We start from the raw sequence: 25,133 nt of genomic DNA, 5'->3' as shown, positions 1-25,133 counted from the left end.
TGGGTGGGCCCCATTGCTTTTTTTTAACCGATGGTTAAATAACCTAACTTGCTTTAAATTTAACAGATGGATTCCTAACCGATAGGTCAAAACCGATCGTTAGTAGGCACAACAATCGGTTAAAAATTCACGCATGCTCAGAATCAAGTCAAAGCATGCTTGGAAGCATTGAACTTCGTTTTTTCAGCACGTCATTGTGTTTTACGTCACCGCGTTCTGACACGATCGGTTATTTAACCTATGGTGTGTGGGTGCGACGGACCATCAGTCAGCTTCATCGGTTAACCGATGACAACGGTCCTTCAGACCGTTCTCATCGGATGGACTGATCGTGTGTACGAGGCTTCAGTGAACTCCTAATATAGAGCAGGATCGCCCATTAATGGGAATGAAGGATCAAAAGATCAATACATGTAGAGTGACAAATACAACCAGTTGGGAAAATGCAGGATAGATAGTTGTATAAATTGTGATTATGTTTTTATGGTTTTAAGGAATGATATGAAATACTTGCATATTTTTTACATATCTTTTGAGTACCTGTTTCCTTAATTTGGGGTTAAATACCTATGGCAAACTTTAAAGTCCTTATAATTCACTTGAAATTCATAACCACTATTCACCACTCATCCTTCCTATATTATTAAATATAGTTTTTACATTATTATTTTCAACATGCCATTCCCAACTCAAGCTGATATTAAGAAGACACTGCGCTAGATTCAGCATTGCTTTACGTCAGCGTATCTATAGATACGCCGCGTAAGTAGAAAGATGCGCCGTCATATCTATGCGTGCAGGGCCGGACTGGGAGTAAAAATCAGCCCTGGAAAACATTTCATACCAGCCCCATAGCATTATTATACCAGCCCAACATCATAACGTCATTATTTTCTTGTTCATAAAAGAGAAAACCATACATTTTAAAGAAACATTTAAAGAGCGTATTATATAAAGATAAGACAGATATGAAAGCACATAGGGCTAGGGAGATATATATACATATATTACAGTGGAACCTCAGATTACGAGCATAATCCATTTCAGGAGAATGCTCGTAATCCAAAGTACTCGCATTTCAAAGCGAGTTTCCCCATTGAAGTCAATGGAAACGAAAATAATTTGTTCCACATTGACTTCAATTGCATGCAATACCGCATGTGGCCAGAGGTAGGGGGCACAGGAGAGCATCGGAGACACTCAGAAATGTCACTTGCCCCTTGTCACCAGATTCAGCATGTCACGACAGCAGGGGACTGGGCGACAGCAGGGGGACTGGGCGACAGCAGGGGGACTGGGCGACAGCAGGGGGACTGGGCGACAGCAGGGGACTGGGCGACAGAGGAAATCAGCAAGATTTCTATACAGATAACAAGCTGAGAATAGGAGCACTCTCTTAGAGTGAGTGCTCCTAATCTCAACTTGTTACCTGTATAAAAGACACCTGTCCACAGAAGCAATCAATCAGATTCCAATCTCTCCACCATGGCCAAGACCAAAGAGCTGTCTAAGGATGTCAGGGACAAGATTGTAGACCTACACAAGGCTGGAATGAGCTACAAGACCATCAGCAAGCAGCTTGATGAGAGGTTGACAATAGTTGGTGCGATTATTCGCAAATGGAAAAAAAAACACAAAATAACTGTCAATCTCCCTCGGTCTGGAGCTCCATGCAAGATCTCACCTCGTGGAGTTTCGATGATCATGCAAATTGTGAGGAATCAGCTCAGAACTACAAAATATTGTGAATGATCTCAAGGCAGCTGGGACCATAGTCACCAAGAAAACAGTTGGTAATACACTACGCTGTGAAGGCCTAAAAGCCTGCAGTGCCTGCAAGGTCTCACTGCTCAAGATAGCACATGTACAGGCCTGTCTGAAGTTTGCTATATGATTCAGAGGAGAACTGGATGAAAGTTTTGTGGTCAGATTAGACCAAAATCGAGCTCTTTGGAATCAACTCAACTTGCTGTGTTTGAAGCAGGAGGAATGCTGCCTGTCAAACATGGAGATGGAAATATTACGCTTTGGGGGTGTTTTTCTGCTAAGGGGACAGGACAACTTCAAAGCATCAAAGGGACGATGGACAGGGCCATGTACCATCAAATCTTGGGCGAGAGCCTCCTTCCCTCAGCCAGGGCATTGAAAATGGGTCGTGGATGGGTATTCCAGCATGGCAATGACCCAAAATACACGGCCAAGGCAACAAAGGAGTGGCTCAAGAAGAAGCACCATAAGGCCCTGGAGTGGCCCAGCTAGTCTCCAGACCTTAATCCCATAGAAAATATGTGGAGGGAGCTGAAGGTTCGAGTTCCCAAACGTCAGCCTCAAAACCTTAATGACTTGGAGTGGATCTACAAAGAGGAGTGGGACAAAATGCCTCCTGAGATGTGTGCAAACCTGGTGGCTAACTACAAGAAACGTCTGACCTCTGTGATCAGGGCCGCCATCAGGGGGGTACAGGCAGTACACCTGTAAGGGGCCCGGATGACAACCCCCCTTTATTTTTTGTAAGGGGTCCGCCGGGGCCCGGGTGGCAACCCCTTTTATATATATATATATATATATATATATATATATATATATATATATATATATATATATATATATATATATATATATATATATATATTCATTTTTTATTTAAGGGCCCGGAGGTCCCCAGGGCCCCGGATGGCAACCCCCTTTTTTTTATAAAAATACATTTACATTTTTTTTTATATTTTTTTTTATTTCTTTTTTTTTTTTTATATAGATATATTTTTTTATTAAAATATATATATATAGGCCCTGTCTGATTATAAACAAGGATTTTGCCACCAGGTAATAAGTCATGTTTTGCGAAGGGGTCAAATACTTATTTCACGCATTAAAAGGCAAATCAATTTATAAATGTTTTGAAATGCGTTTATTTTTGTTATTGTTCCGTCTCTCGATGTTAAAATAAACCTACCATTAAAATTATAGACTGATCATTTCTTTGTCAGTGGGAAAACGAACAAAATCAGCAGGGGATCAAATACTTTTTTCCCTCACTGTAGGTGATCATACAATTACAGTAAATAATAAAAAAAAAAAAAAAATTTTAACTCACTGAATTTCTTGCTTTTTATGGTTCTAAAGTACTGCTTGAGGGGAATGCCTTTTCAAGTGCAGCTGAAACAAAACAAAAACAAAAAAATGATTAGATGCCAAATTCATCACAAATGTATGTAGGATAGTCTAAAGGATTATTCTTGAGACAACAACAGTAATTACTGCAAACAAGACCGGGGGCACAAGTGTTGGGTTGCGGGCTTTGATCAATTCAGGTAATACTTCGGGCTGTGAATCTTAACCACTTAAGACCCGGACCATTATGCAGGTTAAGGACCTTGCCCCTTTTTGCGATTTGGCACTGCGTTGTTTTAACTGACAATTGCGCGGTCGTGCGACGTGGCTCCCAAACAAAATTGGCGTCCTTTTTTCCCCACAAATAGAGCTTTCTTTTGGTGGTATTTGATCACCTCTGCGGTTTTTATTCTTTGCGCTATAAACAAAAATAGAGCGACAATTTTGAAAATTGCTATTGCTATTTTGCTATAATAAATATCCCCAAAAAAGATATTAAATTATTTTTTTCCTCAGTTTAGGCCGATACGTATTCTTCTACCTAATTTTGGTAAAAAAATATCGCAATAAGCGTTTATCGATTGGTTTGCGCAAAATGTATAGCGTTTACAAAATAGGGGATAGTTTTATTGCATTTTTATTAAGATTTTTTTTTTTTTTACTACTAATGGCGGCGATCGGCGATTTTTTTCGTGACTGCGACATTATGGCGGACACATCGGACACTGTGAAAATGACAATTGCAGTTTAGGAATTAACCACTAGGGGGCACTATAGGGGTTATGTGTGACCTCATATGTGTTTCTAACGTGTGACGTCAGTAATCGTCTTTCACGTGTTTGCTGTGTCCCCCACACGGCTTCTTGCAAACTGCAAACGGGTCTTCTTATGGCTTTCTTTAAACAATGGCTTTCTCCTTGCCACTCTTCCATAAAGGCCAGATGTGTGGAGTGCATGACTAATAGTTGTCCTGTGGACAGATTCTCCCCCATGAACTGTGGATCTCTGAAGCTCCTCCAGAGTTACCATGGGCCTCTTGGCTGCTTCTCTGATTAATGCTCTCCTTGCCCGGTCTGTCAGTTTAGATCAGTGGTTCTCAATCTTCTAGTGCCGTGACCCCTTGATAAAATTTCCCAAGTTGTGGGGACCCCTAACAGTAAAAAAATTCATAGCGGGGGTTGAAAGCACCCAAGACAAGTAATTTGCGCCCCTAACCCGCGGACATTTAGCGCTCCCTGAGTGCTTTCCACTCGTACAGTATTAAAACCCCTTATAGTACATTTTAGGATGTACCACTCTTTCTGTGTTCAACTTTCTTTCCTTTCATCTCTCTATTTCCTAATTCCTTGTTTTTTCCCCCATCCCTCCCTCTAACTGTCTTTCTTGCGCTCTCTTTTTTTCCTTTCTCTCCCTTTTTCTTTGTTCCTCTCCCTCTTATCATCTCCCTTCTTGGGAGAACAGTGCTGGCTTCAGGAACAGTCCAGGATTTGGTGACCCCTGGCAAATCATCATTTGACCCCCGAGGGGGTCCCGACCCCCAGGTTGAGAACCACTGGTTTAGGTGGACGGCCATGTCTTGGTAGGTTTGCAGTTGTACCATACACTTGCCATTTTCAGATGATGGATTGAACAGTGCTCTGAGATGTTCAAAGCTTGGGATATTTTTTATAACCTAACCCTGCTTTAAACTTCTCCACAACTTTATCCCTGACCTGTCTGGTGTGTTCCTTGGCCTTCATAATGCTGTTTGTTCACTAAGGCTCTTTAACAAACCTCTGAGGGCTTCACAGAACAGCTGTATTTATACTGAAATTTACTAATTAGTTTACTTCTGAAGGCAATTGGTTCCACTAGATTTTAGTTAGGGGTATCAGAGAAAAGGGGGCTGAATACAAATACACGCCACACTTTTCACATATTTATTTATAAAAAAAAAATTGAAAACCATTTATCATTTTCCTTCCACTTTACAATTATGTGCCACTTTGTGTTGGCCTATCACATATAATCCCAACAAAATACATTTATATTTTTGGTTATAACATGATAACATGTGGAACATTTCAAGGGGTGTAAATTATCTTTCAATGCACTGTATAGCAAGTCCCATGTGACAGCCAGGCATTACCGGCATCAGGAGTGGCTGCAGGGGGATAAGGACAGAGTGTGCTATGTATGATCTGTGTACTTATTTTTGTATATAACATGCACAGGGCCGTAGATTATTTTTTGTTCTGGGGGGGGGGGGGGATTCAGCAGCAGGTACTAAGTAAAAGTCTTTTAAATAAAACAAATTGCACCAAATTCATTAAGACTGGAAAAGGAAAAACTATATGTTGCTCATAGTAAGCCTTCAGTGTGAGGGGGGTCCTAGCAGGCAGTGCTCATGTTGGAGGTGTGTTTGGGGTTATGTTAAAATGCTGTTCTGCAGCCCAGTCTCCGAAGGGGGGGGGATCATGCTTTGCTTCAGTATTTCCAAGTACATGTTGGTATTCATGGTCCCCCTAATGAACTGTAGCTCCCGGCAGCACTTATGCAGCCCCAGATCATAACACTCCCACCACCATGCTTGACTGTAGGCAAGACACACTTGTCTTTGTACTCCTCACCTGGTTGCCACCACACACGCGCGACACCATCTGAACTAAATAAGTTCACCTTGGTCTCATCAGACCACAGGACATGGTTCCAGTAAGCCATGTCCTTAGTCTGCTTGTCTTCAGCAAACGGTTTGCAGGCTTTCTTGTGCATTATCTTTAGAGGAGGCTTCCTTCCGGGATGCTTTGCAATTTGATGCAGTGTGCAGCATTTTTTTCTTGGGATGTGATCAGCACAGGGCCAATCAGCACTGTCAGGGGGTTAGGGGTCCTGCAGCCTCATAGGACAGAGGAGAATTAAAAGTTCTCCTACAAGCTTTAACCAGACACCTATAGAAGTCACAAGACTGCTATATACTGCTGATGAGAAAAGGTATTTAACAGTTTATATTTACTTCAATAATTGCATGTTCTGTGTACTGTGGGAGACCAGATATAGTGAATTCAGGGTCCTGGGTTTAGGAACACTTTAAGGCCCCTTTCACATTTGTGCGACTTGGGACTGCAATGTCGCATTACAAGTTGTACCCCATGATTTCTAATGAGTACCATTCATATCTGTGCGATTTCACTGCACTACTTTGGTCCAGCTTTAATGCGACTTGAGGTTCATAGACCTCAAGGATTACACAGGCAGTGCTTCAAGTTGCTACAAAATCGCATCAAGGTCGCAGCAGAAATTGCGGCTAGGTCGCACAAGTGTGAAAGGGGCCTAACAAAGCACTGTTTAATCAAGTTTTGCATTTTGCAAAAAATATATATATATATTTTTAAATTGTACTAGTATAATTACTTGTGTCTGATTTCCTAGTAGAACTGGTGGCCAGTAGAGAGGGAAGTAGCACAATGAAATGGGGTCTAATGCATTGCAGAGGTGGGTCAATCAAACACAGAGTTTACAAACATGAGAGTGATTAGTAATTCATCAATGTTTTGATGCTCACTAATGTTTAATCAGCAGAGGGATGGCTCCATGACCAAGCTGTACCTATAAAGGCGGCCATACACGCTTCGAATTTCGAAAATCGTATCAAAGAATTGTCGTACGAATTTCGCACCGTTAGTGAGCTGCAGCAACAGTCGATTTTCGTGCGGCAAACAAATTTGAGAAATCCGACATGTTGGACATTTTTTGAAAACGAACGATTTTCTGATCAATGGTGGCAGAATTGTGCGAGAAATGTAATAGAAAAAAAACACGCATGTGCAAGAAAAGAATATTCCCGGAGAGAAACGAACATTCCCGGCAACATGAATATTTTTCGGCCGAATTTCGAAAATCAATGGTGGCATTATCGGATTACAAAAAAAACGAACTTTCTGATTTTTAAAAAAAAAAATGTTCGAAATTCGACCGTGTATGGCCTGCTTTACTGTGGTGGAAAGAAGTGAGCTCACAGAAATGGCAAGGGAACCCGAATCGCAGACCAGAATAGCAAGAGCAAATATTTGACATGTTTGTAATTCAACAATGTGCCTAGCTATTTGCCTAGAGTCATGAATTAAATCGCTATTAAAAAGGCTTGATTTTAATCACCTCGATTTGAATCAAAATTTTTAAATAACAACTGTCATCTCTGTCCTGCAGAGGCTCCTCCTCTGACCCGCTGTTGACTCACCGACAGTCCCATTCACTTTAATGGGACGGCTGGTGATGCAGCAGTGACACATCAAGGTGAGGGGCGTGGCGGCAGCTGGTGATGAATCTGAAATGACAGGTGCTCTTTAAATGTAAGGACTTATTCTTGCTGGTAGTTAGAATCTTTAATATTTACAAACAAAATGGATTCATATTTAGAATAATAAGCTGACAGGTTCGTAAAACAGCAATATCAGAACCGATTCAATCATACAGTTTGTAGTGTACATAGATGTTCAAAACAGTTGGATAATGGAATATTCCTAAACTCTGGTTTATCTCATGGTTACTGTGAAATTGTGTGAATGCATCAATGCAGTGCATGTTATCTCAGCTTGCAGAGCTTGGATTCATTGAATGAGTTTACCAAAAAAAATTAAATATTACAGAATATACAGCCCCATGCTACATAACTAAGCTCCATTCCTTGCTGAATAAACAAAATTATGAATCCATCTTAAATAGAAAACTATCTTTAGCATTTTATTAAAATACATTTGATAAAAATAAAAAAATCGGGTTTAAATAAAAAAACAAATTTGATTTAAAAAAAAAAAAAATAAGAAAATCACACCCTGCCTTAAATTCAGCTGTAACCCAGAGTGATTGTTTTATTTTTGTTACTTTAGTAAAGGAAGGCTGTATTTAAAACAAACCAATTTGTTTCCTCCTTTTTATAAGCACAAGGTTTTGTTTTGAAAACAGGAAAACACATTTAGAAGGCACCGGCAATATATTTTTAATCAAAGTAGGTACTTATGTTAATTTGACAAACACGAAGAGGTACTTGTGTGATGTCTGCAGTTGTGAAGGGGTACAACATATGATTATGGTGAGAAATGCTGATATATCTAGATGGAGAGCACGGAGGGGGATTTACTGTGCAGGACAGGTCAATGTACGTGACACTTAGATTGCCGTTTAATGATCTGCTCTTTGAGTTTTGGCTCTTTTTGGATTATGGTTACAGCTAGGTCATAGGAGCAATTTTTAGTAAGTACTCATTTTGTGTTTTTTGCCATTTCGAGAAAAATGAATCAGAGTAAGTGAAAGGTCTGATTTGTAGCTCATTAATGAGTTGACTGTCAGCGGTACTTGGTTAGATCAGGGTTTCCCAACCAGAGTTGCTAGGGGTTCCTTGAGCAGTGAGCAATTTCTTCTCCTTAGAGAAGTTCCTACTGACACCATTGATCTGTTTAGCTATCTGTAAGGGCACTGCAAAAAAAATCAAAAAGGAGGGTGCGACCACCTCCTGCATTACCATAAATACATTTATTGAATCCAAAATGCCAAATGGATACTCACATGCTGGTAAAGAAATTCAAGCACCACAGATGCACTCCAACTGGACGCAGTGAAACTCACCCTAGGACCAAATGGTTAGAGAGTTGACAGGTTTTGGGGGTCATGCCCCTTTTCTCAGAGCTGACAATCTGTAAAGGGGTCATTTTTTTTTTTTCCAATAACAATTTTATTGATCAAATAAAGTTAGTACATACATAGCTCACAGTCTTCCAGAAAAGGAAGGATGCAGATAAAGACAACATAACAAGAAATTAAGGAGGCACAGTGATATTAAAACAGAGTGCTCAATACCTTTGGTTACTATAGTCCGCAGGGGGGTCATTTTTTACTCTGGTAAGGAGGTCATTTTTTTTTTACCATGGGGGAATTCTTCCCAATGACCACAAGTGTAAGGAGTATTTCACCATCACACTAATGTATCAGGAGTTATATATATAATTAGTAATTTTTAGTAGGGGACCAGAAAGTTATTTGGGTTCCTCTGTGTTGAAAGGTTGACAAAGGTTGGGCTAGCTTGAGAACAAATTCAGCAGCCACTCGTCATCCGACGCAGCTGCTGAGGACCATGGCACACTAGTGATCTGTAGCTGCCTAGATGTGTGTTGTGTCCACCTACAGCAGAAACTCTGCAGTCAGGAAATGTAGTCAGAGAGCTACAGCTGCAACAAACCTTTGCTACATACAAGTGTGACACCTTTAACCACATGTCCACCGGGCCTATTCTGGCACTAATCTCCTTCATGTAAAAATCTCAATTTTTTCGCTAGAAAATTAATCAGAACCCCAAACATTATATATTTTTTTTAACAGACACCATAGGGAATAAAATGACGGTCATTGCAACTTTTTTTCTCACATGGTATTTGCGGAATCATTTTTCAAACGCCTTTTTTGGGGAAAAAAACGTTTTCATGAATTAAAAAAATAACAAAAAACAGTAAAGTTAGCCCAATTTTTTTGTTTAATGTGAAAGATGATGTTACGCCGAGTAAATAGATACCTAACATTTCACACTTTAAAATTGCGCACACTCATGGAATGGCGCCAAACTTCGGTACTTAAAAATCTCCATAGGCGACAGGTTACTATTTTTGAGTTACAGAGGAGGTCTAGTGCTAGAATTGTTACACACGCTCTAACGCACGCAGCGATACCTCACATGTGGGGTTTGAACTGCGTTTACATATGTGGGCGGGACTTACATGCGTGTTCGCTTCTGAGAGCGAGATAACGGGGACAGGGGCAATTAAAAAATAAATAATTTTTACTTTTATTTTACTTAATTTAATTTTTTTTTATTTTTACACTTTTTTTTACATTTTTTTTTATCACTTTTATTCCTATTACAAGGAATGTAAACATCCCTTGTAATAGGAATCACTGTGACAGGTCCTCTTTATGGAGAGATGTGGGGTCAATAAGAGAGTGAAAAAATTCCCCATTTTTGTGCGATTTCCTCACACGTGCAAATCCTATTCCCTTTCATTACATCTTGTAATAGTATCTCTTCTTTTTTTGCCCATCTAGTAAAATATATGTGTTCCTCTTTGCCTGGCTTGAAATAGTTTGTGCCCAATATCGATAATAGTGGTGAATTATGGTCCCAATGGTGCATTCTTCCTAAACTATCCCAAATTTTGAAGGTGTTTCTAATAGATTTGTACTGTTAGCTAATTCTCGGTGCTGCCAAACCATGTTCCCTAAATCTACCTTACTTTGTGAAATTTTGTGAAACGCTACCTGATCACTATTTAGCCAGCTTTGTAGTAGGGGCTTTAATCTTTCCGCTATTACTTTAGCAAAAATCTTTATATCTGTATTTAACAGGGATATTGGGCGATAACTCGCTGGGACTGTTGGATCCTTCCCTGCTTTTAGGATGAGTGTTATAAAGGCCAATAATGATTCCTCCCACAGGGTCTCTCCTTCGGCCAGGGCGTTAGGATATTCACATAATTTAGCGATCAGAAACTTTTGAAATTTCTTATAATATAAGATAGAGTACCCATCAGGGCCCGGAGACTTACCCAGAGCCATGCTATTTATTACTCTGCTTACTTCTTCTGGAGTAATTGAAACTTTAAGTTGCTCCAGTTCCTCCTTAGGCACCATGGAAAGGTCAAGGCCTTCAGGTACTCATAAATTTCTGCCTTCCTACGTACCTCTCTCTGATTCACATTGTATAATGAGTTATAGTATTCATGGAAGACCTCCGCTATTTCCGGGGACCAGTGAACCATCTCTCCTTGGTCGTTCTTAATTCTATGGATAAAGGAACAATTTTTTCCCTTATTGCTCTTGCCAACCACTTCCTGGATTTATTTCCCCATTGGTACTTCTCCTTGTTTACCATATGAAAGGCACGTTTTTTCTCCTGTTCTAAAAGGTCTGCTAATTGTGCCTTTTTTGCAACCAATTCCTGTCTCTCCAGAATACCTTGGGGTCTTGTCATTTGTTCCAAGTCCTGTATCTCTCTATATAGAGTGTGAAGTTTATCTCCCCTTTCTCTCGTTTTCCCTGTGCCTGCCCTTAACAGTATCCCCCTCATAACCGCCTTGTCCACTTCGCACAAGGCTGAGCGGGGGATTTCTGGTGTATCATTTAGCGCAAAGAAGTTTTCAAGTTCCTGCTCGATCTTCTTAATAATCACCGGGTCCTGAATAAACAAGTTTTTTAGTCTCCAGTTTCTTCCCGTCCTATTATTTAATATTTCTAACTTGATCACTACTGGAGCATGGTCAGATAAAGTAATTGTATTAATTTCTGCACTTTTAAGCAACGGTAATAATTGATGTTCTATGAAGATGTAATCAATCCTTAAAAATGACCCGTGGACTGGGGAGTAAAACGTGTAGTGTATTTCCTCCGTGTAGCTACGAGCTGATGTTCCAGTAGTAATTTTTTTACGACCTTCTGTCTTTTAGCTGTATAGCGAGAGGGGCCCCCTGTTGTATCTATCTGTGGATCTATGCTCAAATTTAAATCCCCACCATTATAAGTTACCTTCTTTAAATACTTCGTTTTTTTGAAACTTTCTTTAGAAATATGTCTGGTTCCCTATTTGGTGAGTATATATTTGCCAGTGTACATTCCATATTAAACAGAGTCCCTTTTACAAAGAGAAATCTCCCCTCAGGGTCTGCCAGTTGCTCTTATAGGCCCCTTTCACACTGGGGGTTTTTTCGAGTGAAGCCTCATCTGCAATCCCAATGTGCTGGTAAAGCCCAGCTAAGACCCTAAAGATTTAGGGCGTTTTTGCAGTGCCTCAGTGTGAAAGGGTAAGGCGTTTTTACAGCGTTTTCAATTCATTTCAATGGAGAGGGGCGTTTTTTTGAGCCTTTTTTTTTGCGCCAAAAAGCTGCTCCACAGATGCTGCTTGAAGGACTTTTCTCAACGCCCCGCCAGTGCAACGCCTCAGTGTGAAAGGATAAGGCGTTTTTACAGAACTTTCAATTAATTTCAATGGAGAGGGGCTATTTGGGGCATATTTTTCATCGCCCAAAAGCTTCTCCAAAGATGCAGCTTGCAGGACTCAGTGTGAAAGGGTCCGTTGAGATGCATGGAGAGCGTTTAATGAGCATTTTAATAGCGCTATTTTCAACGCTAAAACACTGTAAAAACGCTTCAGTGTGAAAAGGGGTATAAATGTAAAAGCCGTAGTCTTATCAAAACCTATGGCCACACCCCTTGAGTGGCTAGATGTTGCGTCGCCATAGAACCACATAGGTAACGAATGTGAAGCCAGTCTACGCCCCAAAGCATAAGCAATATGTGTTTCTTGGAGACAGACCACATTCGCCCCCAGAAAAAGGAGCTCTTTATTTACTTTATACCTTTTACTTAGGGTATTCATCCCCCTTACATTATAAGTGATTACGTTTATTGTGGACATGGTTCACCATAGGAAGCACCTGGCAGACCGCAGCAAATCCAGAGTGAAGGAAGACAGTTACTGTGTTCTTGGATGAAAGTGCATGTGTGTCATTGCGTGCACGTGTAGAAAAGAGGACATTTAATAACTAAAGAACATATCCTTGCCAATTCTCTGTAGCTGCCGTTTAGGTTGCCCTTTTGAAGAATGCCTGTGACATTTTGAAAGATTATAAACTGTCCTCTTGGCTTTTTCCAGCTTAGGCTGGGTTCACACTACGGTTTTCCCGTCCGTCAGCCGCATACGATTTCAGTATTGAAAACGTACGGGCCCAGACGGGAAAACGTATAGATAGACAATGCATTGCAAATCGTATGCACTCAGATGCATCCGGGTGCGTACGATTTGCTGGCAAAACGTTTTTTAAACGTACGCAAAACCGTGTTCAACCACGGTTTTGCGGTCGTTATTAAAACAGTATGGCAAACGCATACGTTTTCCTTTAACATTAATGTCAATGGAAAACGCACATATGCGCGGTTCCATACGTTCCCGTCCGTTTCAGCCGCATACGGTTTTTCATATAAATCGTATGCGGCTGACGGACGGGAAAACCGTAGTGTGAACCCAGCCTAACACATCTGCTCTCTGGACTGGCTCTACATCTCTGTGCTGGCCACAGTGGGACATATGGATGTAGAGGGCTGATGCCCTTTAGTTTTACAATTAAAGGGGTCAAGTAGATTCTTGACTAGACTCTATTGTGTAATTGCAGTGAAGAAGGGTGAAGTCACAGAATTGGCAGTTCTATCTGGTATTAAATGCAGACCAAAGCATGACCATGCAAGCTGGGTTTTGAGGCTTTCAGAACAATCTGGATATTTAACTGACTAGGTATGCAGGCGCCTGACCATTCCTGCAATACACATAGTTGCCAACATTTGAAAAAAAATTCCAGGGACACTTTGCAGCACAGCTATTAATTAATTACCACACTGACTTCCCCGAAGCTCCACCCACTCCGCATAATCTTGGCCTACTTATCAGATTATAGGGTCTACTCAATAAAGAGAGAATACAGGAAATTGAAACGGGAATTTAAAACTTAAGACCAATGTAGCAGAGTTGGAATAATTCTCACATTTAGCTGCACTACTTCTGCTTAAAGTTTAAAATTCTCATCACAATTCCCTGCAATTCTCTCTTTATTGAGTAGGCAGGGCCGGTGCAAGGATTTTTGCCAACTAAGGCAAAGGTGCATTTTGCCAAACCCCCCACGCGCGCAGGCACACACCATACATTATATCTGTGCTCCATTAAGCTTTAATGGTTATGATGCTTAAAGTGATCGTTTAACGTATTTATCTTTTACAGAGAAAGATAGCATAGATAGCGTTATTCTGCATTGCGCTGTATAATGTACTATTGCTGGGATTTATAGTCCTCTATAGCTGGTGGTATTCTCCATTACGCTGTATAATGATTATACTGCGCAATGCAGATTACCACTGACCAGTTATAGAGGAACTACAAATCCCAGCAATAATACATTATACAGCGCAATGGAGAATACCAGCAGCAGCTAGAGAGGAACAACAAATCCCAGCATTACATTATATAAAATGCAATGCAGAATACCAGCAGTTACAGAGGAATACAAATCCCAGCATTAATACATTATATAAAATGCAATGCAGAATACCAGCAGTTACAGAGAACTACAAATCCCAGCAATGATACATTATATACAATGCAATGCAGAATACCAGCACTTACAGAGGACTACAAATCCTAGCAATAATACATTATACAGGTTGCTTAATATATTATTGCAGGGATTGCAGGAAACTTTAAAACAGGTCCCTATTACCTGTTTCTGAACCCTTGTAAGTCATGGCGACGGCTCTGCGGGTGTGTGTCTGGCCTGTGTGGTGAGCGTGGCGTGGTCTGGGCTCGTCCTTCAGATGTCGCCCGCAGCGGCAGCCCACACAACCTGCTGCCCCCCAGGACAAACCACTCCCCCTCCATTAGTACAGACCCCCCTCAGGACAAGCCACTCCCCTTCATTAGTAGAAACCCCCCCAGACAAACCACCCACCCTGCATTAGTACAGACCCCCCCTCCATTAGTACAGACTCCGCCCCCTCCATTAGTATAGACTCCGCCCCCTCCATTAGTATAGACTCCGCCCCCTCCATTAGTATAGACTCCGCCCCCTCCATTAGTATAGACTCCGCCCCCTCCATTAGTATAGACTCCGCCCCCTCCATTAGTATAGACTCATCCCCCCCATCCGTACAGACTCTCTCCCCCCCCCCCTTCATTAGTATAGACTTCCTTCATTAGCAAAATAATATAAATGTCACCGGCGCAAGAGAGAGTTGATATTAACGATCTGCTGCAGTACTATATGCACCTCCAAAAGGAAGTGAAAAAGTATGTACCAAAAAATGTAACTGCGCTGATTTACTCAAAAAATATTTTTAAACATACTGTGAAATATATTAAATTCGATTAAATCTGGTGAAAGTGTTGGAACAATGTGCACAGTGTGCAAATATATCCTTAATAAATATTAGGTTACGTGCAAAATAAGCATAGGAAAAATGTGCAAATATGCCCTATTCTTAAATTATGTACAAAAAATGTGCAAAATAATATATATATCTATATATAAATATGTGTAAAATCACCCTCTTCAAATGCTGGGATGCAACCACCAAAATATAAAAAATATAATGGCAAATATTAACATGCAATGTGCAATAAACCCTTATAAAGTTCAATGTTTTTTTTTTTTTTAAGCACATGATTATAGCCGGAGGCTCTAATTGGCTTCAAAAAAGGGTGGGCTCAGGGCGCAGAGCACTGGAGGGGGTTGGCAGGTGGTTTGTTTGCTGCCCCCCCAAATGGAGCACCAGCCTCCACTGTTACTGACAGAACGTACATTTTTTTTTACGGACAGCGCACTTTTTTTTTACTGACAACCTGAAAGAAATGACAGAATGTCTATTAGAAACTAAAACAATCAATATTTAAACAGTATAACTACAGCCTGTAAACTATGCCAACACCCTTAACAGGTAATTGGCCTGGTTTACATTTAAAAAGTCTACACAGCGTGATAAATTATCAGCTAACCTTCTGGGATACAGTTGAAAAACAAGTTCTGTTATGCATGCCAAAGAGAGCAATGGGCATGACCAGATTTCATCTAATAGTGGGAGTAAATGAAAAAAGGACGATCAAACAGAACAGCTCCACCCTGGCCACCTACCTCTAACTGAGCAGCTGCTTAGGTGAGAACACATTGCCATGGCCTTGAAGCTTAGCTTCATAGTGTGGCAATTTTAACCCAAAAAGCATTGCCTGTCAAACCTGCCTGCTAAGCTCAATGAAGTTGTAACAAGCTAAATGCTTGGCTTGTGGTTGCAACACTGTGCACAGGGTGCAGATTACACAGGTGCACCCCCTTTTTCCCCAAATCGCCCCCTCTTCCAGTACAGTGCTCTACTCCCACCCCAAATTCCCTCCTTGACAGTACCTGATAGAGAACTGCGGCTGCAGAAAAATAGGAGAAGTTACTCAGGAGGGAGTGTAGTGGAGCTATGGGGCATATATAGATAGCAAGGATAACTTGCCACAAATTTGTGGCAGTGTTGAATTCTAAGTCAGTTAACTTGCTGCACTTTTTTACTGGTAAGTTGTACACTTGAAGCACAAGTTCTAGTTGACACTTTTCCAATTGTGTAGCAAATTTGCGTGGAAAGTCTCTAGCAAGAGCACTAAAGTACGACTAAAACTAAAAGAACTGAGATGACTAAAATAGGACTAAAAGAACTGAGATGACTAAACTACAACTAAAACTAAAATGGCATTTTAGTCAAAAGACTAAGACTAAAACTAAATTGAAATTTGACTTCAAAATGAACACTGGTACATCACCACCTCCACCTCCTTCCATCACCACCTCCAGACTGCTTCTACTTATAAATAATCCATGAACTGGCTCCAAACTCTGCCTGGATAGATAAGTGGCTGCCAGGAAAAAAAGGGCTAGCTTTTACAAACTGTCAGTAGGCAACCCTGATCCTAAACATTGCAAGGATACCCAGTGGTGGCTGGTGCTCAACATTTTTTTGGGGGGGGGGGTGCAAACGAACTGAACAAAAAAAATCATCAATTGCCGCCACTGTGCCCATTAAACGCAGCCAATGTGCCCATAAAATGTAGCCAGTTTGCCACCTCAAATGCAGCCAGTTTGTCCCCTCAATGCAGCCAGTTTGTGCCCCCAAATTCAGCCAGTTTGCCACCCCAAATTCAGCCAGTTTGCCCCCTCAAATGCAGCCAGTTTGTCCCCTCAATGCAGCCAGTTTGTGCCCCCAAATTCAGCCAGTTTGTGCCCCCAATTGCCAACAGTTTGTGCCCCCAAATGCAGCCAGTTTGTGCCCCCAAATTCAGACAGTTTCCCCCCCAGCATTTACCTTCCTTGGGTCAGTGCCGTCCTCTCCATGCTCCCTCAATGTCGCTTCAGCCAATCAGGTGACTGGTAACCAGACCCGGTGCACCTGATTAGCTGAGAGGCGGGGAAGTGTTAGGGAAGCGATTCCCTAACACGGCACTGTTTAACCAGGGAACGCACAGCCTGTGCACCCTCTGGTTAACCATTTGGAAGCCCACAGACTCTAATCGGGAAGCCTATTAGAGCATCTCGCTCTATTCAGGCACTTCCAATGCACAAAGCTATGTATTGTTGATTGATGGGCGCAGAGGAGAGAGGGGGTGGCGCTCCTGCGCCCACTATTGCCTTCTTTATAGCCACCTGAGTAGTCTCAGTGTAGTAATAAGAAAAGCTGCATGTCCTAGGTTCCTTCAGGCATGGATGGGCATTAAAATGTATCTAATCAAATGAATTCCTATTGCAGAGGGTGCCTTTAATTTGACTTAAATCTCGGCACAGAATTCTGAAAAAAAGCAGCGAGCCAATCACACAAGCAGGAAATAAGATTTTTAGGTTGCCATACTACACGGAAATGACATTTGACAGTTTTAGAAAATCAAACGGCTGCAGACTGAAATGGAAATGTCATTTTTAATTACATTAAATTACAAAATAGCTTGGAAAGTAATTAAATATGATATACAACTTTGTTTAGAATGACTGGATTTTTCCTTTAGCAAACCTGACAGAATTTTATGTTTCCTCTTACAGTTACTTTCAGAGGGTCAGAGTCATGTAGCCCAGCTGGTCAGTTCAGTGAGCGAAGTACTGGACAGCCTTCAAAGAGATCATGGCCGATCCCGTGGGAAGGGGGATCTTGTAAGGACACCATCCAGAAGTACTAAGCCTCGTGGCTGCACCAACGGTAAGTGTGATTATAATTATTGCAATATTAAACATAATTTATATAATAATATCATCCCCTAAGGTAGTGTAGTGGTAGTTGTATAGTAGTTTTTCAAGTATATACAGCAAAGAAAAATACAACACGAGTGAGTCTTTCCCTGATACATTATATTCAGAAGTGTTCAAATTTGGCAGCAGATTTTGTACACATAAACAATTGTTTTACAGTGTATCTAAACTAAAAGTGACCAGATCTTGAGATCCGGGGACACCTTCGTGACCAGGCCCACTGTTAATAGGGATAGGGCAGACACATTTGGGGGGGGGGATATTTGTGGCACTCCAAATGGTGAGTGTAGCCAACTTGTGATAAATGCAAGAAGTGTTAAAAGGGGAATTGTTAAATAATACCTGAGCCTGTTCTGTTCTGATTAAACAGTGCATACTGCAGAGTTCAGGGGTCAGCACTATGTAAGACACAAATCAGGGGTCAGATGTGTGCACAGAATGCAAGGGACAGAAGTGTGTAATGCACAGAATGCAGGGGTCAGGAGTGTGTAATGCACAGAATGCAGGGGTCAGGAGTGTGTAATGCACAGAATGCAGGGGTCAGGAGTGTGTAATGCACAGAATGCAGGGGTCAGGAGTGTGTAATGCACAGAATGCAGGGGTCAGGAGTGTGTAATGCACAGAATGCAGGGGGCCGGTGGGTGTAATGCACAGAATGCAGGGTTCAGGAGTAGGTAATGTACAGAGTGCTGGTGTCAGGAGTGTGTCTTCTATATGGCAGAGCTGGAGGCACACCTCCAGCTCTGCAGCTCTCATTGGCCCTCCTATGACTCACTTCCCTCCCTTCCTGGCAAACTCTCACGGGAGTGAGAGACAGAGTTGTGCATGTTGTCATAAGCCTAAGCTTTTTACTAGACAAGAAACAATAAGTGGGCTGTATAAGGTATTTGCTGGCAGAAAAAAAAATCTTCCCACGTCCTAGTGGCAGAAATCTTCGGGTGGGTACCGGTGCTGTCCTGAAAGACACTTGCAAAGAACGTTACCGGTAAGTAACTTTGATTTTCCCTCTTTCGTCTTTCAGGACAGCACACTTGAGAGGATAAGCGAGCACTTAACCTAGGGTGGGACTACTGCTTGCAGGACCTTACACCCACTCTGCTTGCGACATTGCCATGGCCCTAGTGTAGTGTGCCCTGATACCTTCTGGGACCTCCACACCCTTTACTACATAGGCTTGACTGATTGCCAACCTTAGCCACCTGGCAATCGTATTTCTAGAAGCTTTATGCCCTATTCTCTCCCCCCCCCCCCCCCCCCCCGAAAAAGAAACAAAAAAAGAATTGGACATTCTAAAATGTTCTGCAACCTCTAAGTATTTTAGAACGCATCTCCTGACATCTAGTCTGTGGAACAAATGCTCCTGTTCCCTCACAGGATTAGAACAAAAAGTGGGCAAACAGATTTCCTGAGCCCTATGAAGGCTAGAAACCACTTTTAGCAAAACTGCCTGATAGAGTTTAACAATTATCCAATCTGGAAAAATTTGAAAAAAAGGAGCCCTCATAGAGAGAGCCTCTAGCTCACTAACCCTCCTTGCAGTAGTAATTGCTACTAAAAAAAACAGTCTTGAGCGTTAAAAATTTCACCGAACAAGACTAGATAGACTCAGAGGGATCCCCGGTAAGAGCCTGCAGTACCAGGGAGAGAGATCTTACATACAGTTGTGTTCAAAATTATTCAACCCCCCAATGCTGTAAAGGGTTTTAGGGAATTTAGTGTACATTTGTAATTGTATTCAGAATGAAATCCTACAAGGACTTCTTAAAGAACCATATGCAACTAAAATGATATCAATTGGTTTTGTAATACAGTAGTAAATGTTTATTTTGTGAATTCTTCATTTACACAATTATTCAACCCCTTAAAGACTACCACTCTGAAAAACAGAGGTTCATTGAAGTGTTTTCAATCAGGTATTGAAAACACCTGTGGATGTCAGGGAGCAGCAATAAAGCCTAATAAGCACCAATCAGGCAGCTTTAAAATGACTGTGATACTCAGCTCCTTCTAGACATTTACTGGTGTGGTTACAAACATGGTGAAGTCAAGAGAATGGTCCGGGAAGACAAGAGAAGAGGTGATTACTCTTCACAGGAAGGGCAATGGCTATAAGAAGATTGCAAAGATGTTAAACATACCAAGAGACACCATAGGAAGCATCATTCGCAAATTCAAGCCAAAGGGCACTGTTGAAACGCTACCTGGTTGTTGGCAGAATAAGAAGAGTCGACTCCAGTATGCAAAAATCATGTGGACAAACCACAGAAGTTTTGGGATTGTGTTCTGTGGACTGATGAAACAAAATTAGAAGTGTTTGGGCCCATGGATCAACGCTATGTTTGGAGGAGGAAGAACAAGGCCTATGATGAAAAGAACATCTTGCCTACTGTGAAGCATGGCGGGGGGTCAATCATGCTTTGGGGCTGTTTTGCTTCTGCAGGTACAGGGAAGCTTCAGCGTGTGAAAGGTACCATGAATTCTCTTCAGTACCAGGAGATAGTGGATAACAATGTGATGCAGTCCGTCACAAACCTGAGGCTTGGGAGACGTTGGACCTTTCAACAGGACAATGATCCCAAGCATACCTCCAAGTCCACTAGAGCATGGTTGCAGATTAAAGGCTGGAACATTTTGGAGTGACCATCGCAGTCACCAGACTTAAATCCGATTGAGAACCTCTGGTGGGAATTAAAGAAAGCAGTTGCAGTGCGCAAACTAAGAATGTGACTGAACTGGAGGCTTTTGCCCATGACAAATGGGCGAAGATACCCGTAGATCGCTGCAAGACACTTGTGTCAAGCTATGCTTCAAGTTTAAAAGCTGTTATAACTGTAAAAGGATGTTGTACTAAGTACTAAGATTGAATGTTAATTGGGGGTTGAATAAAACTGATAATGATGTGAGCACAGAAAAGACATTTGAGGTTATTTCATTATAAATGTTATGTTATATTTGTCTGACCTACACGTGCCTCTTTGATTTAATTGTAAGCAGGATGACAGGATGATCAAAATCAATGTCAAACTGGGCAAAACAATCAATTTCAGTGGGGGTTGAATAATTTTGAATACAACTGTAGGAAAAGGATGGGAACTGACTGGTCTTTGCCTACCCAGAGCTTTAAAGAACCTAGCTGGCTGCAAACATTGAAGGAACTCTCTGCATACCAAGTATTGAATTTCTTCCAGACTTTTAAGTACATATTGCGTGTCTCTTATTTTCTACAATTCAGAAGAGTTGCTATCAAACTTTCAGAGAATCCCTTACTTCTCAGCAATTCCTCCTCAGAAGCCAGGCTGTCAATTTCCACCTCTCCAGGTCTTCCCTGATTGGCAATATCCAAGGAAATGGCTTTCAGCTCCCTCCAGTTTGAGGACTTCCCCACGTCCTCTACTCCCCAGGATGCTTCTGCTAGACTCGCTCCTCCTAGGTGTGCTTCCCAACCAGTGCCGCTTGCATCTGTTGTGATGATCTTGGATACTGGCAGTACCCATTCCAGACCCTGAGATAGATTTACTGCCCTTCTCCACCACCACAGGGATCTTTTCACCCTTACTAGTACACGAACCATAGAGTCCAAGGACCCTTGGACTCTATGGTTCAGAATGAACCACTGTAAGGGACGAAAATGTACTCTTACCCAAATTACGGCTGGAAGGGTAGCTGTCAGTAGACCTAGGGATGACATAGCCTTTCTTATTGAGATTAGTTGATTTCTCTGAAGAAGTGCCAAGGCTTTGTGTACTTTCAGAATTTTTTCTTTTGGGAGAAAGACTTTGCTGGGTTGAATCTAGAATGTAGCCTAGGAAGGTACCTTTCTGAGTTGGGACTAGGTTGGACTTTTCCAAATTCAAGAGCCATTCCAGATCTTTCAACACAGTCTTTGCTATCTGTAAATCCTGGACCAACTGCTCCGGTGAGGGAGCAAACAGGAGCAGGTCGTCCAGGTATGCGATCACTGCGATTCCTCGGAGTCGCAGGAAGGCCAGAGTCTCCACCATGACTTTGGTAAACACTCGGGGGGAAGAGGATAGCCCAAAGGGGAGAGCCTGGAACTGCAGATGTATTGTTTCTTCCCCGGCCCTTACTGCCAGTCTGAGAAATCTCTGACTGTTCTCTGCAATTGGAATGTGCAGATAGGCGTCCCTTAGGTCTATGGACACCATGTAGCAATGCGGAGAAAGCAATGTCTTCACCAAGAAGATTGAATCCATGCGAGATCTTCTATAGGTGATTGACCGGTTGAGAGGCTTCAGATTCAAGATGAGCCTGAACTTCCCGGGGGGCTTTTTCACCACAAACACATGGGAATAGAATCCTCTGTCTATCTCCCCTGGTGGGACCGGCGTGACTACTTCTTGTTGTTCCAATTCCTTCAGTGAGGAAAGTAGTGCCACTGCTTTTTCCGCACACTTTGGCATGTTTGTAACTAAAAACCTGTGTGGGCGGGCTTGAGAACTGCAGTTTGTATCCCCTTCTCACAATTCCTAGGATTTACTGACTGGAGGCGACGACTCCTATTGTGGAAGGAAAGCCCCCAGTCTTCCTCCCAGCGGGGTTAAATTGTCATTAGGCCTTTTGGGACTGTTCAGGAGAGCGAAAAATTGCTCCTCCACACCCCCTGCCCTTGTTGGTCCAGAAAACCAAACTTCTTTTGCGGACAAGTCTTCTTTTTAGACTGTTCACCCCTTCTTTTTCTTCAAGGGAAATGCCTCTTTTTATCGGCTGTTCGATCAAAAACAGCCTCTAAGTCTGGACCGAACAGTAGGTCCCCCGTGAAAGGGACTCCGCAAAGTTTAACTTTGGAAGTATTGTCCCCCTGCCAAGTTTTTAACCAGAGCGCTCTCCTGGCTGAATTAGCCAGGATGGAGGACCTAGCCGACATGTGGATTGACTCCGCTGAAGCGTCTGCAATGTATGCGATCCCCTTCAAAAGCATTGGGAAGAAAGACAGAATCGTCTCCTTGGCGGTTCCTGCCTCAATGTGCTCTTTTATGTGTGTTAGCCAATGTTACGCGCCACCACTGTGACCACCATGGCCGGCTTGAGATTCCCTAGGGAGGAATCCCAAGTCTTCTTGAGGAGGGAATCCATCCTTTTGCCAATGGGGTCTGTTAATATCCCCATATCTTCAAAAGCTAAGTCAGTTATTTTGGACACCTGCGAAAATGCTGCGTCTAATTTGGGAGATTTGTTCCATACAACCGCTTCATCCTCTGCAAAGGGGAATCTGCGTTTTAATGCTCTGAAAAAGAAAGGTTTCCTTTCTGGGTCTCTCCATTCCTTTTTAATGGAATCCACCAGGACCTCATGAACTGGGAAGACCCTCCTCCTCAGTTCTCCAAGACCTTCATGGAGTGTCATGGAGTGTCAGAGGCTTTTTCTCCTCTTGGATACCCAAGGTAGTGTGGATGGCTCCCAGGAGCTCATCCACATCTTCCAAGGAGAGTTTGTATTGGGAGGATCTGGAGGACTCAATATCCCCCTTCTCTCCGTCTGACTCCCTTGCGGAGTGTGAGGAGGCACTGTCAGATAGGCATGTGCAAAAGGGAAAATTTTGTTTTGTTTCGTTTTAATTCGTTATTTAATTAATTTTGTTAAGTTAGGTTCGTTACATGTGTTAAATTCGTTTTCGGAACTCGTTTGTTTTCGACCGAATTTCGAAAAATCCGGTCGAATTCGAAAATATTTCGACCGTTTTCAGAATTCGTTAGTTTTCGACCGAATTTCAAAAAATCTGGTCGAATTCGAAAGTATTTCGACCGGATTCGACAACAAATAGTCTCTTTTCGAATATAATTTTGAAATTCGATCGGAATTCGAAAAAAAAAAAAAAAAATTTGAATTCTAAATCGAAAACCCGCGGACGAAATTCGATCAGAATTCGAAAAAAAAAAAATTTGAATTCCGATCGAATTTCGTCCGCGGGTTTTCGATTCGGAATCAAAAACGTTCATTCGGATTCGGTAAATTCATTAATATTGCAATTCGGGAATTCGTATGCATCCGAATTTCCAAATAATGAAAAATTTGTCCGAATTTCGATTCGGAACGAAACGAAATGCACATGCCTACTGTCAGAATCGTCCTCCAACACCTCTCTGGTGCCCCCAGGTAACCCTTCACTGACGGAGGGTCCTGCTGACAGAACAGGTGCGACATCTTGCTGCACTGGCAGAGGGTTGCGGGATCTGTACATTTTCAAACAGCTTTTCAAATGACTGAAAAGTTCTGGAGAGCTCTTTAACAGACGCTGCCAAGTCAGAACCTTGTTCCGCAGAATGTTCCTGAACTAATCCCTCAATGCAAACCCTGCACAGGACTTTTGTCCAACTATCTCCCAAATGACTCCTACATGATGGGCACTTTCTCTTGGGAGGCTTAGATTTTTCCGTTGACTTGCTCTGAAATGACAAAATACAGCACAGTAAAACGTCTGCCAGTGCAATGCAATACCTCACACTGCCACCGGGAGTGCACCCCCCCAGGACCGACCACCACCAGGGTCCCAGAAGTGCCCTCCTCCCCCCTAACACCCAGAGGGGGGGTTTTCACCCGTGAAGCTGTATGGGAAGATGGTAAGGGAAATGACGTCACCCGGCCCAGCGTCAGCTCCATCCTGGTCATCCAGAGGGAGGAAAATACAAAAACATTGCCGCAACACCCTCCCCAGGCAGTGGTAGGCGGCACCCAGGCCTCCACATTCCCCAAGGGAGGACAGGGATGGACATGGCACCGCAGGTAATGGACTCCCCAGCCCTGCTGCTGTGCCTGAGAGACCTCTCTCTCCTTCTGGGATATACACTGGCCTCGGCCTCCCCAGCTGAAAATAGCCCAGGTTCCTGTAGCGATGTCTCCTCACCGGAGGAAACTCCTAAACTGAGGGGCTGATGGGGATGTGTGGCTTAAGACTCTGATGATGGCAGTGTTTCCTGGGAAGGGGGGAGCCAAGGTCTCTCAAGAGTGCTGTCCTGAAAGACGAAAGAGGGAAAAATGTTTTACTATCCAAAGTTATAACAACAAGGGCAGAAGAATTAAAAAATTGGAACGTTGAAAAAAGGACTGAAGGTCCACTTTAATAAACATTGTTTTAACAAGTTACTACACTATGGAGACCGTTATATGTCTTTATGAGGTTTGAGCCTACCGTTACTGAGGTGTGCGATCTGTATGCATGTAGTGGCCAGGGCTCCT

General features: G+C 42.3%; 1 protein-coding gene across 2 annotated transcripts in view; it reads left to right on the top strand.

Moving 5' to 3' along the window:
• FIBCD1 (fibrinogen C domain containing 1) overlaps positions 1-25,133 on the top strand; it is a 387,702-nt gene that overhangs the window by 226,690 nt on the left and 135,879 nt on the right. For both annotated transcript variants that reach the window (XM_040324665.1, XM_040324666.1), the window contains exon 4: positions 17,736-17,889. In XM_040324665.1, the coding sequence (XP_040180599.1) occupies positions 17,736-17,889 (154 nt within the window). The remainder of the gene's footprint in view (positions 1-17,735; positions 17,890-25,133) is intronic.

The sequence above is a fragment of the Rana temporaria genome, chromosome 9 (genome assembly GCF_905171775.1).
Source record: "Rana temporaria chromosome 9, aRanTem1.1, whole genome shotgun sequence".
NCBI classification, from domain to species: domain Eukaryota; kingdom Metazoa; phylum Chordata; class Amphibia; order Anura; family Ranidae; genus Rana; species Rana temporaria.
The sequence above is the reverse complement of the archived record's forward strand: the minus strand, read 5'-3'. Positions and strand labels throughout refer to the sequence as shown.